Here is a 16,107-nt window from a genome sequence, read left to right as displayed (position 1 = left end):
CATCATTTGTCCCCAGGTGAAGAGAGACTTCATGTGCTAGATGATGTTTGGGCTTTATTTATTTTTTTGTTTGGACAGAACCAAACCAGATGTATGCCCAGTCTTTGTGGCGTTTGCTGAGAGGGTTAGGTGTCAATCAGTATCATCACAGAGACAATCCAGGTGGATCTCAGACTGTGTTACTCTAGCCAATAAAGACTTTGTTTTGAATAATGTAACAAGATATTTTTTAAATGATAAAGCCATGCAGATCCAGTGCAAAGGGTCTTTTGGAGATAAGTCAATCAATGATGGGCTTATTAGAGTTGAAGATATCACTAGTTTTATATTTAAATAATATAATGGAGTTGTTATAATAAAGTACCATTATCAAATCAATGCCTGCTTGACAAAAAAGATCTGTTATCTAGGTTTAAATCTGTTTTTACTCAGTGACCTTGAATATGATTTACCTTTTTTTAAATGATAAATTTTAGTATTCATGAAAGTGGGGGACAGGTATATGTCAACATTTTACCTTGTAAACTCTTTTTAAATCAGTGCACTCCATTACTGATTTAGGCTCTGATCGTACAAATACTTCTGCATGTGTATAACTTTACATACTGTGAATATCTTGATTGATTTTTAATGTGACTACTCACAGTGCGTAAAGTTAGTATATGCTTAAGTCTGTGCAGGAGCAGGACTTTACATAACTCCTAAGTTTGGCCTTGCTTCAGGAAAGCACTGAAGGATGTGCTTAGCTCCCATTGACTTCAAATACACATGTGTGCGTCAGTACTGTCCTGAATAGGGATGCTGTTCTGAATTGGGGCCTGTAATCTCACAAAAACTGTCATTTGTATGCTGGTCTCTAATGAGTATAAATGTGCCCTGTGCCCTTCCAAACTTGGTGAAATTGTTCCTATATCTAAACTCTTTGAACCTATGGTGACAGAGGGTTAGAGGCTAATGCATTAACCTACTGTGCCACCTACAGTAGACCCTCGGATAAGAATTTAGCATAAATTAATAAGTTAATTGAATTTTGCAGACATGTTGTACCTTGTCAAACTCATATTGACATTCAGAATTAAAATAATTTGATTTTAAGAGATTAGATGCCGAAACTTTGTCTCCGAATGCTATTTGATAATAGTGAAATGCTACAAGAACTCAGTGTGTGTTTCTCCTACTTTTTTTGTTCAAAGTGAATATAAATGGATTTCTTCACAAGCACAGTTTAAAGAATCTGCTGTTTCCATCTCTATCCATTTTAATAGTAAAGAGTTTGTAAAGCTAATAGCACTTTTAATATAGGAACAAAATAGAAAAATACTTTTTATAAAGAGCCATCACACAATTAGATTTTTGGGTTTCTGCAACGTGTACTTTCACTTTAAAGACAGCATGAACACCGCTGTGTACCGTGTAATAGATCTGGTAAACAGTTTATATTGAGTTTTCTATTTCTGATATGTTGAAAAGCTCATTAATCTAGTGTTTCACATTTTGTGGCATGCATACTATAAATGTTCTGTCCTAATGAATTCTATACTACTAGCAAATTATCCAATTTCTGCTCTGGAAATGAAGCAGTGTGATGATTTGGGGGATCTGTCTATACAATTTATAAATTCTGGTTGATACTATAAAATTGTTACTGAGAAGATGGTTCTATCACTGAATGTCTCTATGTAAATATGGTATCCACCATGGGCTGGCGGGGGGTTGTATCATGTCTCTGCCAGACCAGTGACAATGTTCATTAGAATTTAATGATTGGACAATATGTATGCTGAAGAGGTTGCCTGAGTGGAGAAACTATTTTTTTCCCAACTTCCCTCAACAAGGGCTGGGGGCTTGGTGAGTGGAAAGTTACCAGCAGCAGAATAAAGGTATCAAGGTAGTGATGCTAGCCTTTAAAATGGACTCACAGGGGAAATTTAGAGAGAGATGGGAGACTTTTGGCAGGAGAGAGGAAAGGCATGTTCCAGCCAAGGTCAATGACAGCTGAGGGAGAAGGTTCCATGTTTCAGAACACAAACCATGTACTGCAGAATAATGACCTTGGTGACTTTGACCCCAACCCAAAGAACACTCCGGAGTGATGAGGAAACTGAAACAGGGGAAATACATGTAAAGTTTATTATTTTTGTATTGATCTGTGTATTTCTTAAAGAGCAATGTTGATAGAATTCTGTGCAGTGTCTGTGCATTTCATATGTTACAGCTACCATGTGCCCCCTTCGAGAGAGAAACCAGAAGGCTCACACTTGGTGCTCGAGTTCTGGGAGAGGGTGTGTTTAAGCTATGTGGGAAGTCTGGCTGAGTCAGCACTAGTTAAGGGTCTGGACAGAGGGCCTTGTTTATGGAGCTCGTAGGAGGCGGTGCTAGATAGAATTGCATCCTGAGAGTGTGTCCAGAGCCCCTAAGACAGCGGCAGTGCCCAGTTCAGAGCCTTAAAACACGCAGGATCCAATGGCTGGATTCCCTCAGTGGTCTAGTGAGTGGTCAGGAGGGGGATGCGCCATAGGAGTTGTGACAGGCAGGACATTTGGATTAGTGACCTTTTATTTTCAGTGTATTTGCATTGTTTACAAATCAGTGAGATATTTGTCACCTTGATCTGGGTATTTGGTATTGTGGGATCACAAAATCTCAAATACTGGTTTCAAATTCTACTTTCCTGACAGCCTGAAAACATTGCTCCTGAATGCTTGGTTCTTAAGTCATTTGATTTTTGAAAGGTTTCACGAATATAATGAATGTTTAATGATTATGAATGGAGATGTTTTGCAGTGACTGAACTTAAGTGTTCAGCATGTGAGTGGTGGTGCAAATTCCAAGGCAGCTATGCGTATACATCTCAGTACCTGACTTGTAACATTCTCAACAGTTCTAGTACAGCATCTTTCCATGAGATTGTGGTTTTTTGATATGAACAAATATCCACTAGGGATTAGATGGATGCTACTGTCTTTGTGTGATTGTAATCTAATTACAAGCCTGTTTCTAAATAAGCTTCTGTGACACCAGAGCCCCACATTTTGGTCCTGATCCTGCAAACCCTAACTCAAGTGAACAGCTCCACTGAGAGCTTATGCTCTAATAAATTTGTTAGTCTCTAAGGTGCCACAAGTACTCCTGTTCTTTTTACTGAGGACAAAGACCATGTGAGTGAAGGTTTGCTGAGTGGGCCCTTGGGTTGTTTTTAATCGCTATTGGCTGGAAAAAAAGTCTGTGTAACACACATCTGTTCTGGTTCAGTAATAATTATAAAGTTTCAGTGTTACTTATTCAGAAAGTCACATGCCTGTCCATGTTAAGCATGGGCTTACTTCTGTGAAACCTGATCATATGTGTAAAGTTAAGCATATCCTTAAGTGTACTTCCTACATCGAGGCCTCATGCTGTTGCTTTCTTTTTATATACAGAAGTACTTTAGTTTGGTCTTTGAGTGTTTACATCAGCGTTTCCATTATTGTGCTAACTGATTGCCTTTCATCTGTAATGATCACCACGTAGTTTGCAGAATAAAGTTTCATTTTAAAAGTACAATACAGTTAAAACTTTAAAAGGTAAACCTCCTTGACTATGTGATGAATGAAGAAAAGTAAGTAAATGAACAGCACAATTAGGCTTAGCTTTTTAGGTCTTTAAATTTTAATAATCTAACTTTTCATTATTTTTGCTGTTTACTTTAACATTTCTTTGAACAAAGAAAATAAACTTAGTGGGTTTAATTTTTGTTTCTAGGGAATTTCAGTGGTTCTCATGCATAAATTAAATTCTGTTATATTTGGGTTGAAAATATTGTAAGGGATGTTTGCTTCTAAAATGAAATTACAGTTTCAATAAAAGAGGCTTGTATGGGGCTCTGGTTTTGTAAAATCTTTTTTAAATAATATTTTTCTTTTATAAACTCTACATTTTGAACAAAACTTGATCTGATAGTAAACATTTATATCATAGCTTAATATTTTACAAACATTTTGTTAAAATACTCTATTAAGGTATTTCTGCAAAGTAAATATAAATTGTATACTGCTTCTGACAACAAGCAATATTAAGTCAAATTTTAAGTGTGGTTTTTTATAAACAAAATTTGTTTTTAAGTAGTATAGCACTAGATGAAAGAAATTACTTTTTGGATGACTTTAGAAAAATCAGTTTTAAATTGGCTTAAACATACGGGGATAGAGGCAGCGTTATATGAAATGTTCATTCATATAGAAATAAAATTGGTATTCCTAAAACTTCTTGAAACCCAAATACACACAAATTGTTTTCCAATGAATTTTTCGAAAGAGATAAAAAACACTAGAGAGGGAGCAGGGTTTTACTTTATGCAGTAAGCTGAAGGGATATTTGGTGGGGAATAATTTATAATGTCCTTCAGATTTAAATAGATAATTAAGCTCACGTTTTTATTAAACAGAACGAAAGGAAGCTGGCATGAGAGCAGAGAGTTGTATGTTTTGAATTTATGTAACGCTTGGGTAGCCAGTCTCTCCACATTTGTGGAATGCAAATTCATTACAGATTGATGCACTTGGCCTATAATTGTCCTAGGGACTGTTTCTGCTTCTTGCTGACATACTGTGCTCCCTTAAACCAATGACACTGCTTGCTACCCAATCTAATGCTTATCCCATATCCCTAAAAACAACTATATTTGCACTTCTCATGGTGTATCCCCTTCCTCCTAACTGTTTATACATTTCAGCAAATAGATGACTACATGCTTGGCTGCTACATCATGGAATGGCTACTGTTACAGTGTCGAGGGCCATATGTTGGAACACTGAGTTCTTTTTTGGGACACAGTATATAAAGCATCCTAGAGAGCGAAAAATAACAAAGTTAGACTCATCTTAGAAAATGAAAACTAATAATCTGAAATGCATACACAGTATTAAGTGGGAGGAAGCTGGGAATGAGTAAAATTGAAAGAGACTTGGGTATGATAGTGAAGAGCATATTAGACAAGAGTATGTATACAGAAAAGCAAAATTATTTTGGCCAACTGTGCTGCCATACTCCTTGGCAGAGGCATTGTGTAATGGATTAGGGAGGCAATAATCAGTGTCTAATCAGTTCTGGTATGATCTGGAATATTGAATTGATTTCTGGAGTCCTCATTACTAGAGAGATGTTAAGAAATCAGAGGGATATCAGAAGGGAGCAACAAAAATTATCAAGGGACTAGAGGAAGTATTAATGAAGTTAATTTGCCACAATAATTGCCTGGCTAAGCAGTGACTAAATGAAGACCGAATAATGGTCTACAAAAACTTTAAAGGTATAAATTTTATGGATGGAGAGAGATTATTTTGGGTAGTGCAAGAGCAGGGTTTTGATAGAAATAGTGAAGTAAATATCAGAAAATACTTCACACCAGCGTGATCCATCTGCTTGAGCTGAGGAAATGACACTTCAATCTAGACCCAGCAAAGTACTAATAAATGTACTTCAGGAAACAATCCTGCATTGGAAGGACAATTGTTCCCAAACTTTTCTATGATGCAGATCACCTCCTAATAGAAAGTGTTTCATGGAAAATCTCCTCTGCCCATCATGACTGCTTAAAACACCACCTCTCGTTTACAATCAAATAACATCCTGTGGCAACTATGGCAATTGTTTATAGGAAAAGTAACATTAAGAAAGTATTTAATGTATGTAATATAATTAGTATCTGGAAAAAAGGATGTGAAACCAGCACCATGTGACCACCAGCAAGTGCTCTGAATACCATCCAGGGTCCATATAATTAGAGGTTGACTAATGCTCTAAAGCATGAAGGTTTATATCCCTTTCCTTTGCATGCATGTCACGTGCACTGAATGTTTCTTTGACTGAAACTGGTTAATTTGCAAGAATCTGGTACATAGATACCAAAAGAAACCACTCTGGCATATTTTGTGTTCTGAATAAGTTGAAAATAGCTCTGATGCTGATGTTTCAAAAATGACATTTTGGAATTTGGCAAACTTATAAAAGAGCTGCAGCAACCTAGATCTGTTATGAATACTTTCATAAGACTCATAGACTCATAGACTTTAAGGTCAGAAGGGACCATTATGGTCATCTAGTCTGACCTCCCGCATGATGCAGGCCACAAAATTTCCCTTATCTCAGCTGTTGAAGTCTCCTGATCGTGATTTAAAGACTTCAAGTCGCAGAGAATCCTCCAGCTTGCGACCCCTGCCCTATGCTGCGGAGGAAGGCAAAAAACCTCCAGGGCCTCTGCCAATCTACCCTGGAGGAAAATTCCTTCCCGACCCCAAATATGGCGATCAGTAGAACCCCGAGCATACAGGCTTATGTGTTTCAGTTCAACGTGGAACTGCCTTTAGCAATGTGTTAGAGTAATGAGATATTTCACGCTATACAGCCACACCACTTGCATTGAATTTAAATGATGCAGGACTGTGAGCTGTAGCAGAGAAGGGGATGGGTGTATGTAATAAAATATTAAATTTTATATATATATATTTCATTAATTTTTAAAGGTACCGATTTTTTTTTTTCTGGATTAAAGCTAATATGTTGTCTTCCACTAACGTGCTGGGAATCAAAAGCAGCCAGAATTGGGTTTGGGGCAAGACTGGAAGAGGGAAATGGTAGCCAGTGTTTTGATTCCCTCACTTCCCCCATGCATGCAGAAATCAAATTCTCAAAGTTCTTAGGTTTGCAGCTTCATTAGCCAGAAAGGGCTTGGATGGGGTCAGGTACATTCTGTTGTTTGCTTCATTCTGTGGATAACTGAGTGGGATTTAATCAAGCTGTGATGCTTTTTTGAGATGCTCAGGACTCTGAGTCACCTTATTACCCCACTGCCTACAGCAAGAGGAAGCTTTGCTTGTTCTTATCTGGCTGTCAGCTGCCACCACTAGCCTATTAACCATGCAAACACTCTCCTCTGGGCAATGCTAACCCTTACTGTACCTTGCAGGTTAACAATATGTGCACCCCAATCTCTGAGTTCCCTTGAAGCATTCCCCTGCTGTGTCCAGCCTTTAGCCATTGGACATTCTCAGTAACTGTCCCCAAAGGAACAGTGTGCACGCCAGCTTGTTTAGGTCAGTTGAGGATCAGGTCCAGTTACATAACAGGGATCCATTTGCCTGTAAGCATTCAGAAGTTCTTAGGGTCACACAAACCAGCAAAGGAGCATTGTAAATCCTGAGCATTCTAGTGTTCACCCTGATGTTCAGGGACATAGTCAGTGACTTTGCAGGGGTTTCATGCAGGTGCTGGGGCCCTTCCGCTCTCATTTCAATGCAGGACTGGGCTCTGAAATATGAGTTGCTCCAGTCAAACTCCAGTTGTTGGAGGCGGTAATTTTGGCACTTCAGACTTTTCCATTTTTACCCTCAGTTGCAATTCCCAGTTTAGCCAGATTATTTTTCCTGGACAAATTTTGGCAAATGGTAAAAACAGACTGTATTTTTGTGGAGAATTCTGGTATTGTAATAGCTATGGACTGGTGAACATTATATCACTCATGTCATCACTACATGGGATTCCAAGCTGTTAGTCTGAGGGCTTGTCTACATTACCAGCTGGATCAACGGGCAGCGATTGATCCAGCGGGGGTTGATTTATCGTGTCTAGCCTAAATGCGATAAATCAACCGCCGAGCGCTCTCCCGTCAACTCCAGTATTCCACCAGGGCGAGAGGCGCAGGCGGAGTTGACGGGGGAGCATCAGCTGTCGACTTACCACAGTGAAGACACTGCGGTAAGTAGATCTAAGTACGTTGACTTCAGCGACGTTATTTATGTAGCTGAAGTTGTGTAACTTGGATCGATCTCTTTCCCTTCCCCCCCCCCCCCCCCCCCCCCCCAGCGTGTAGACCGGGCCTGAGAGAGGCAATTTAGCTGCCTAATTTAAACACACCCAAATTCTACTCAATTTTAATTAACTCTGTGAATAAGGAAAAAAAAAACGTATTTCTTTGAGTTGGTGATGGAAAATTCATTGGTCGTAAGTGTGAAGATCCTCTGGCAACAGGGGCGGCTCCAGGCACCAGCGCACCAAGCGCGTGCCTGGGGCAGCAAGCTGCGGGGGATGGCCTGCCAGTCGCTGTGGAGGCAGCAATCAGGGAGCCTTTGGAGACATGCCTGCGGGAGGTCCGCAGCTTCGGCAGCAATTCGGCGGACCTCCCGCAAGCATGCCACTGAATCCGCATTACCAGCGGACCTCCCGCAGGCACGCCGCCGAAAGCCGCCTGACTGCCGTGCTTGGGGCGGCAAAATACATAGAGCCGCCCCTGTCTGGCAAATGGGGTCTGTCTCAAGAAAACTCCCCAAAAGTTCCTTTTTTAATAGGGAGCTATGGCAAATATCACTTGTAACTTCTCTCAAGCTCTTTATTGCCAGGAAGAGTTCCATTTTAAGTAGACCTCTTTCAATAACTTACCTATACTGCTTTGTCAACATTAGCCGTGATACCGGAGGGTTATCTTTCAAAAGAAAAATGAAGAGAATTTTACTCTTTGTCTTCAGAAACACTGAAGGGAGCAACTGTATTATTCTTCCAATATTTTGTAACACCAAGAAAGTGCCTGATGGTTGTGTTTTCAATAAGTAATAAACATTTAATTTCAGCTGCAGCAGAGCCTTGTGAGGCAAGAATGTCAGCTAACTAACCTGGAAAACACAGTCCAGTTTATGGTTTCAAATAACTTTTCTGAAACATATCTCCATAGCTGACATCCTGCTTCAGTGGAATTTTCCTTTGTAAACTATACATAAATATCTTGTTCCATCGTTAACAAAATTGCTTTATACTGCAGATTAAAGATGAACATTGTGCTTCAGTCTCAGTTCTATAATCTTTTTCTTTATTTGTGAGCCATAGGAAATTTTTACTGATACTAACAGGCTAGAGATCTTTTTGGGGGGGGGGGGGGGGGGGAGGTTAACTGGTAGTTAAAATAAGGGAGTTTAACATTTACTGTGGCTAGAGCCCCAAAATAATGCAGCTAACATCAAAACATGGCATATGAGAAGTTATTTATTGTAAAATCAAATCCATGTGTTTTTGTAAAAAAAAAAAAATTAATAAACGGCAGAATATAAAATATTCCCCTTGCTGTGCACCCATTCTTTTATCAAGACTCTTTTGGGGGGGAGAAAGAGAGGTAGTCAGGTGGTGGTGACTAGACAGTTTCTCCCCCAAAAGCGTGGGGGACACTTTCTCATGACAGCAGCCACTCACTTTTTCTACACTCTGTGTAGCCTTCTCCCTCTAGCATACCCAGGGCAGCAGCCAAATTTTTGTTGGTTTAACTGAACTACAGCCAGTGAGAAAATGAAGCAGGAATGGGATTAGAGCAAGGAAATGAACATCAACAGGAAGCAACAAGATTTAGCATAGGTGTTCCAACTCCATGGCACTGCCTGAATACACATTGATGGGTGTGGATGTGTGGGAGGAACTGCGTAGATTGGCCTTTCCTTACCAATTTAAACACACATGCACACACGGTCATTTTATTAGCTAGGAATTTTACAGTATTAGAGTAAGAATAATGTAGCCCTTTTTCACAAGGAAAATTAGTTGCTTAGGAAGCTAGACGGCAAAGTTGCAGAGACTATCTTGCTGAGACATCAGTAATTTGGGGTGCGTCATTTAAATGGCAGGCAGATTGGGCGTTTATGCCTCATTTAGTGGCATACTGTCTCCACAGGAGGTTAGGACATCTTGTCAATGTATTTAAAAAAAAAAATTGGGGATTGCTTGTGAAAAAATGTGCTAGTATGTCTAACATAAATGGCATAAACTTGGATCTTGATATCCTCATGCTTTGGGGGGAGGGATAGCTCAGTGGTTTGAGCATTGGCCTGCTAAACCTAAGGTTGTGAGTTCAATCCTTGAGGGGGCCACTTAGGGATCTGGGGCAAAATCAGTACTTGGTCCTGCTAGTGAAGGCAGGGGGCTGGACTCGACTCGATGACCTTTCAAGGTCCATTCTAGGAGATAGGATATATCTCCATTAATTTTTTTTTTTTTTTTAAGAAAATAGATATTATGCTTAAAATTTTCCCAATTAACACTGGTCAAGATAATTTGATATGGTACTGATAAAACGTACATAGAAAACAGTAAACTGGCCACATTACTAAATTGAAGATTTCTTTTGCCTGTCAAACAAACCTCCAAAGCTTAAATTTATTTTTTTTCCTGCAAAGTAGAACTCAAGTAAGGATAACAGCATTTAGGGCTTGTCTACACAAGAAAAAAGTCTTCAGGTGCTGGTGTACACCAGCTACTCCCCACTAACTCCCTGTGTGGACACTCTTGCTACACACAGTGCGTTTGTGCACATTAGCTTAATGCACTTTGGAAATGTACTAGGCTAAACCACTCAAGGGACCTCTAAAGTGCAATAAGAGTGTTTACATGAGGAGTTGTGTGAAGTAGCTAGTGTGCTTTTAATTCACACTTTAGCTTACTACACACTAATTTCCCCATGTAAACAAGGTATTACAGAGATATGAGCCTTAGAAATACCCAAAATAGAACTGATCGATCTTTGCAGCATTCCTATGAAGTAAGTATTATTCCCATTTTACTGATAGGAAAACAGAGGTAAAAAAGCAAAGCGATTCACAAATTTAAGGGCTGGATTCTGCAAGGTACTGAGCACTCTGGTCCCAGTGCAATAAGGCATTTAACTAAGAGCCTAACTTTAAGCATTTATATGTTACCATTGGGCCAGATCCTCAACTGCTGAAAATTGACTATGCCCATTTACTCTAGTTTAGGAACTAGACTTCAATGGGGTTCTTTTATACTTTAGTACCTTTTTTGAGTCGGAGCCCTAGTGAGCTATGTGATTGCTATTTTTTATGAAAATGGTAATTTTCTTTTTCTTTTGCGAGTGTTGGGCCCTCATAGGGAATGCTATAATAAAGTCACATTCACATTCTCTCAGGCTTCAGACTCATGGATTGGGGTTTACCATATTTGGTGGCTGTGATTCTAAAGTTTTGATGTCTATTTTTATGAAAGTTTATGAGAAGTAAAGAAAGAACCATGTGTTACTAATTAGAGAACAATTTTAGAGACCCAGGAAAGTATTATTTCAAGGACTAATCGGGCTGCAGTTTAGTCTTTTTATTAATTCTGTATGATCCAGCCTGTCACTCTTATGTTGAGTGTCCGTGTACCCAAGAGAACTGATACTTTGCATGAAACATGATATTGGCATCCTGGAGAGTTGCTTACTGAACTGAAGTCTTAAGCTGTCAATTCACTGAAATGTTTTTGAAGAGCAACCACTCCACATTTTAACAGTTTATGGTGTCCTCTTTACTCCATGACAATAAATGTTCAGAATCTCTGGCTGGTTGGGATTTGCCCCCTTAGGTACAGAAGAGAGATTCTGTACTGACAACTGTTCTTTTGGGTTGATGCTATTTGTAGAGAGGACCCTGATACCAAGAGCTCTGTTTTCCACCTTATTTTCACGAACCGGTGGCTATGAAGCAGACAAAATAAGTTAAAGCAGTATTGTGTTTTATTCTCCCAAAGAATATAGAGGAAGGGTGTGCGCCGGGTGCTTATAATTCTTCGTAGAAATATTCAGTTTTTAATTACATTCAGAACCAATTACAAAATGCATTTTCTTTTCTATTTTCTTTCACAGCAGCTTTCCAGATGTAAAAGTTAGCAAACGAAAATCACGTCGCCCCAAAACACCAGAAAGTGGTCAAGTACTTCCCAGGAGTAAGCGGCGGAAGAACTAGCAATATGGTCACCTTACTTCTAAGCCTATGCAGTCAACTGGATGCTGTACGACGTTTCCATACAGACTCCTTATTTTTTCCCAGCATATTTGGAGCACTTAAGAATTTAAAACACTGAAATTATGTGTGTTCATATCATTTTAACTGCTTTGAAATAACGGATTTACTTTATGCTTTGCATCAAATGTGTTTGCTTACAATACCACAGGCCATTTCACTTTAAGAATGGACATACAGTATCAGTATCTTTCTATAAACATTTAACTCTTCTGCCCATATTTTTAGCATGAGAGATATAGTGTATTGTGGGGGAAATGGTTTTTATCATTTAGGACCAAATTTTGACACCTTTTCTCACCTTGAAGAGTAGTTTGCTTCACAAGTAGCCCTCTTGAGATCAGTGTGACTAGTTGTGGAGCAAGGTGTTGCTTAATGGACAAGACGGGCACCTTATAAAGGACAACGTGGTGTTGCACTGCTTCAGGAGTAGAGCACCGACCAAATGGTGATTGTCTCAGTTGAATCCCTACTTCCCCCTTGCTGGAAGTGGGGAAGCAGGCTTTGCTGGTTCATTTCCTTGCACTGCTTACCTCCACTCGGCTGGCTCAGTTGGCTGACTGGTGCACTGTGGGAGGCAGAGACAGAAGACTGACTCCCTATCTACTGGTGTAGGAGAGAGCATGTAGCTGTCTGATGCTGACTCCTCTGTACTGGGTGGTAGGGGATGCATAGGCCAGCTCACAGCTGGGCCCAGTGTGAATAAGGATTTCAGAATCTCTCCCTTAACCACTGCAGAGATAAACAGAGGCCTGCATTTAAAATGTCTACAATTCTTAGGAATTACTGTAGAATGTTCAACATGCCACCAGGAGACAAACCATACTGAAGAATAATCTAAATCTAGTGACCTTTTGTATTGTCAGCATTTTATCTTAAATGTATGTGGCAGTTGGGCTCTGTTTGCATTGGTATTAACCAAAATCCTTGCCTTTTTGAAATCCAAAGGCGGATGATACTGCAGGGGGGTTAGTATATTTGGTCGCTTTGGAGTAATTTGATTTTGCAGGTGGTATAAATATTTCATATTTCAAACCATTTCAGGCCCAAAGCAATATGCCGTGTGAGAATGTATATTTGTAAGGTTATTCTTATTCCTTAGTAATCTTTCATTATTGCAATTTAACCATTACGTTGAAATTGGAGATTCTATGGTTCTCAGACTTTAATTATTCTAGCTGTGAAATAAATATTAAAATGTATATAGGCATATTTTTAATAAAGTTAGGAGTTTTCCTAGTTGAAAGCAATACGAGAAAATTAAAGGAGCTCTTTCCTTTAAATAGTACGAATGTAGAGGAAACACATCCTCCATGAATTTAAAAATTATCACATTTCGGCTTAGGAAGCAAAGTCTGCACTGGTCATGACTTGTCTTTGTGTTTTGTGTGACACACAAAATCCAAAAACTGGTTAAGGTGGATGGTTCTGTGAATTTATATTTTAAAATACAGTTTTGAGGTCTGAGATTACCCATGCTTCTACTGGGCAAATTGCTTACTATCAGGGTATTCCCATTCAACCCAGGGTATTAAACAATACACCTGGTCTAATGGGCATATCTGCAACTAGTGCAAACTGTCATAGCACAGATAAGAAATAAGAGATTGGATGTTAAGATTTTCAATTACAGCAATCCCTTTGGGAGAAGGTAACTACTAACTCCATTTAGTAGGTCATTGTATTGTGATTCATGGCAACTAACAGAAGCAGGATGTAAATTCCACACAATTATATAGAGAAAGATATAACATTTTTTATTTCGGTCACATCTCTTGACTTAAATGGAGCTATGACCGCTTATACCGGCTGAGGATGTCCTCAGTGGGTTTGCAGACAAGATCCTTGGTTTTTTTTATAGCCCTATTTTTACACCATGTTGGGGTTAGTAAGATACTTAAAAAAAAAAAAATACAATATGATTTTACTCACTGCTAGGCATGGACAACTGCATCAAGGAAAATTTAACCAATACTAGCACATACATGGAATTTAACTGCAGAGACAAGTGTGAATAAAATTTGAGGAGCAACAAAATCTGGGCCTTTGCATTGCTTGTTAATCTGCCACTAGTTGTGCGAACAGGAGGCTCTGAATCTGATGAAATGTCAAGGAGTATTATAGCTCAGTTGAAGTAGTGAGTATCTTTAGTTTGTTAATGTTGGTACAAAAGGCAACTGTTTAAGATTATAGAATTGCCAACTTGTTTTTAAAGATGTGCCTTTGCAAAGATAAACACATGAGGATGTAAACAAAAAAAAATCCCTTTAGAAAAACCACTGTATCTTGGTGGAGTTGGATCTGTTAGTTTTCCTGTTCATGGTGTGCGCGCCTTGTGCTTTGGATATCACTAGTACACGAGGTTATTTCTGTATACTCTGCAGCCAGTTTTGGAAGCAGTCACCCTGAAACAGTGAAATGTTTAAAACATAATATTTTGTGAAAGTTAAATACGTGGCAAAATTCAGGATATTCTAGGAAAATCATGTGAATGATTGAAGGCTGTGTTCCAGAGATCTATTCTCTCAGTATACTCTGTTCCCTGAGCATCAAAATGGCCCTATGTCTTATACATACATGATGGAAAATCAGAAATCATTAAACTAGAGTGATGTCATTGCAAGCAATACAGTAAGATAGATAGATATAAAATAATTTAAAAGAAGAAATCTGCTGGTTAGAGTTTTTATATGTTTTCCAATTTGTTTTCATTGCTGATTGTTTTAATTTTTTTTATTTTGTGATACTGTCTGCTAATGTCTCTTTCTAATAAAACTCTACAAATGCTTCTGTGGTGAGACCCATTTATTTCTTCTCTCCCCGTTGTAAGACTTTATGGGTACGTAATTTCCCTTTCTTGCCTGCATCTGTCACGTCTCTAGTCATTTAACATTTTGATTTTACCCTTTTTATATGTTTGCACCAATTTTGGTGACCACCACTAATTTAATTATTATTGACTTTATGCTGGAGAAAACACTGACCAAGACAGACATGAAGTAGCCACATGGGGCATCGAGAAGTGGTTTTAAATTCTTTTAGGAAATCATGAAAGAATTACACTGAGCAGTAAATAAAGGCAAGAATCTGTAATCACGTAACAAAGTCAACTCCTTGGCCTCAGCTTTGCTACCATGCCCCTATAGATCATTTTGGTTCTAGATCTGACCAAAGCAGCAATGTTGTTTGCAGTAGCGTTGTAGCCGTGTTGGTCCCAGGATATTACAAAGACAAGGTAGGTGAGGTAATATCGTTTATTGGACCAATTGAGACTTGAGGAAGAGCTCTGTGTAGCTTGAAAGCTTTTATCTTTCACCAACAGAAGTTGCTCCAAAATTTTTCCCCACCCAAAGCAGCAATGGAATTAGAGGGTATCCATTATTACTGAATCCCATTTCCAAAGTAAGATCACATTCCAGTCCTAATTGAAACTGAAGTACATGTAGATGCTATGACTTAGGCTATGTCTACACTACCGTGGTAAGTTGACCTACCCTACGCAACTCCAGCTACGTGAATAACTTACCGCATTAATGTGGGGTCTATGCTGTGGGGATTCGATGGGAGAAAATCTCCCGTCAACTTATCTTACTCTTCTCGTCGGGGTAGAGTACAGGGGTCCACTGGAGAGCGATCTGCAGTCGATTTGGTAGGTCTTTACTAGACCCACTAAATAGACCGGTGGATCGCTCTGAGTGTCGATCCCGGCTGCAGTGTAGACCTGCCCTTAGGGAACAAAATGATAAAGTCCATGCTTACCAGATTCTCTTTAGTTTGTTTTCATTCTGGGGGCCAGTTATTACTGTATGATTAACTATCAATGGTGTTGTATAACATTTATAGCAATGCTAGTTGCATTCTTGCCTGCTGGTAAGTGCAGCATTCTCTCACCTACATTGTATATCTTTCAGAATGGTTTAACATTGGGTGGGATGGGTCCATATGTTCCCCTGTTGTGCAAAAGAACACAGAGGGGAACAAGCTAGTGTAAAACAATGAGTGAAGGAGTTAGCACATTCTCTCCATCCCCCTTTCCATCAACTCAGAATATGCCTCATGCCAATTAGAAAGGTATTTTGGAAGAAGATCCTATACAGTGTGTTAGAAGATCCTTCTTCAAAAACATTCTCAAAGCATGACCTGTCTGAGAAAACTCTGGTGGTTTTTGGTGGCTAAATACTGCAGCATATAATGGAGAACATCCGTTATAAGTGTTGTACACAAAAGTGATTACTGCTTAAATGAAATGAATAATTAAATACTCTGTACAATGAAGAGATTTTCGCTAAGGTCATGTCTAGAC

At 39.1% G+C, this 16,107-nt stretch overlaps 1 protein-coding gene across 3 annotated transcripts in view; it reads left to right on the top strand.

Annotated features, from left to right (window-relative positions):
- RAD18 (RAD18 E3 ubiquitin protein ligase) overlaps positions 1–14,574 on the top strand; it is a 121,234-nt gene extending 106,660 nt beyond the window's left edge. Inside the window, exon 13 of one of the 3 annotated variants that reach the window (XM_026650425.1) lies at positions 11,651–14,574. In XM_026650425.1, coding sequence (XP_026506210.1) covers positions 11,651–11,747 — 97 coding nt within the window. In that variant the 3' untranslated portion in view covers positions 11,748–14,574. Of the gene's footprint in view, positions 1–11,647 lie in introns of all 3 variants that reach the window. The other 2 variants (XM_026650424.1, XM_026650426.1) reach the window with 2 other exon arrangements.
- The last annotated feature ends 1,533 nt before the right edge of the window (positions 14,575–16,107 follow it).

This window comes from Terrapene carolina, unplaced genomic scaffold, assembly GCF_002925995.2.
Source record: "Terrapene carolina triunguis isolate 2854851 unplaced genomic scaffold, T_m_triunguis-2.0 Scaffold89, whole genome shotgun sequence".
In the NCBI taxonomy this organism is placed as follows: domain Eukaryota; kingdom Metazoa; phylum Chordata; order Testudines; family Emydidae; genus Terrapene; species Terrapene triunguis.
The sequence above is the reverse complement of the archived record's forward strand: the minus strand, read 5'-3'. Positions and strand labels throughout refer to the sequence as shown.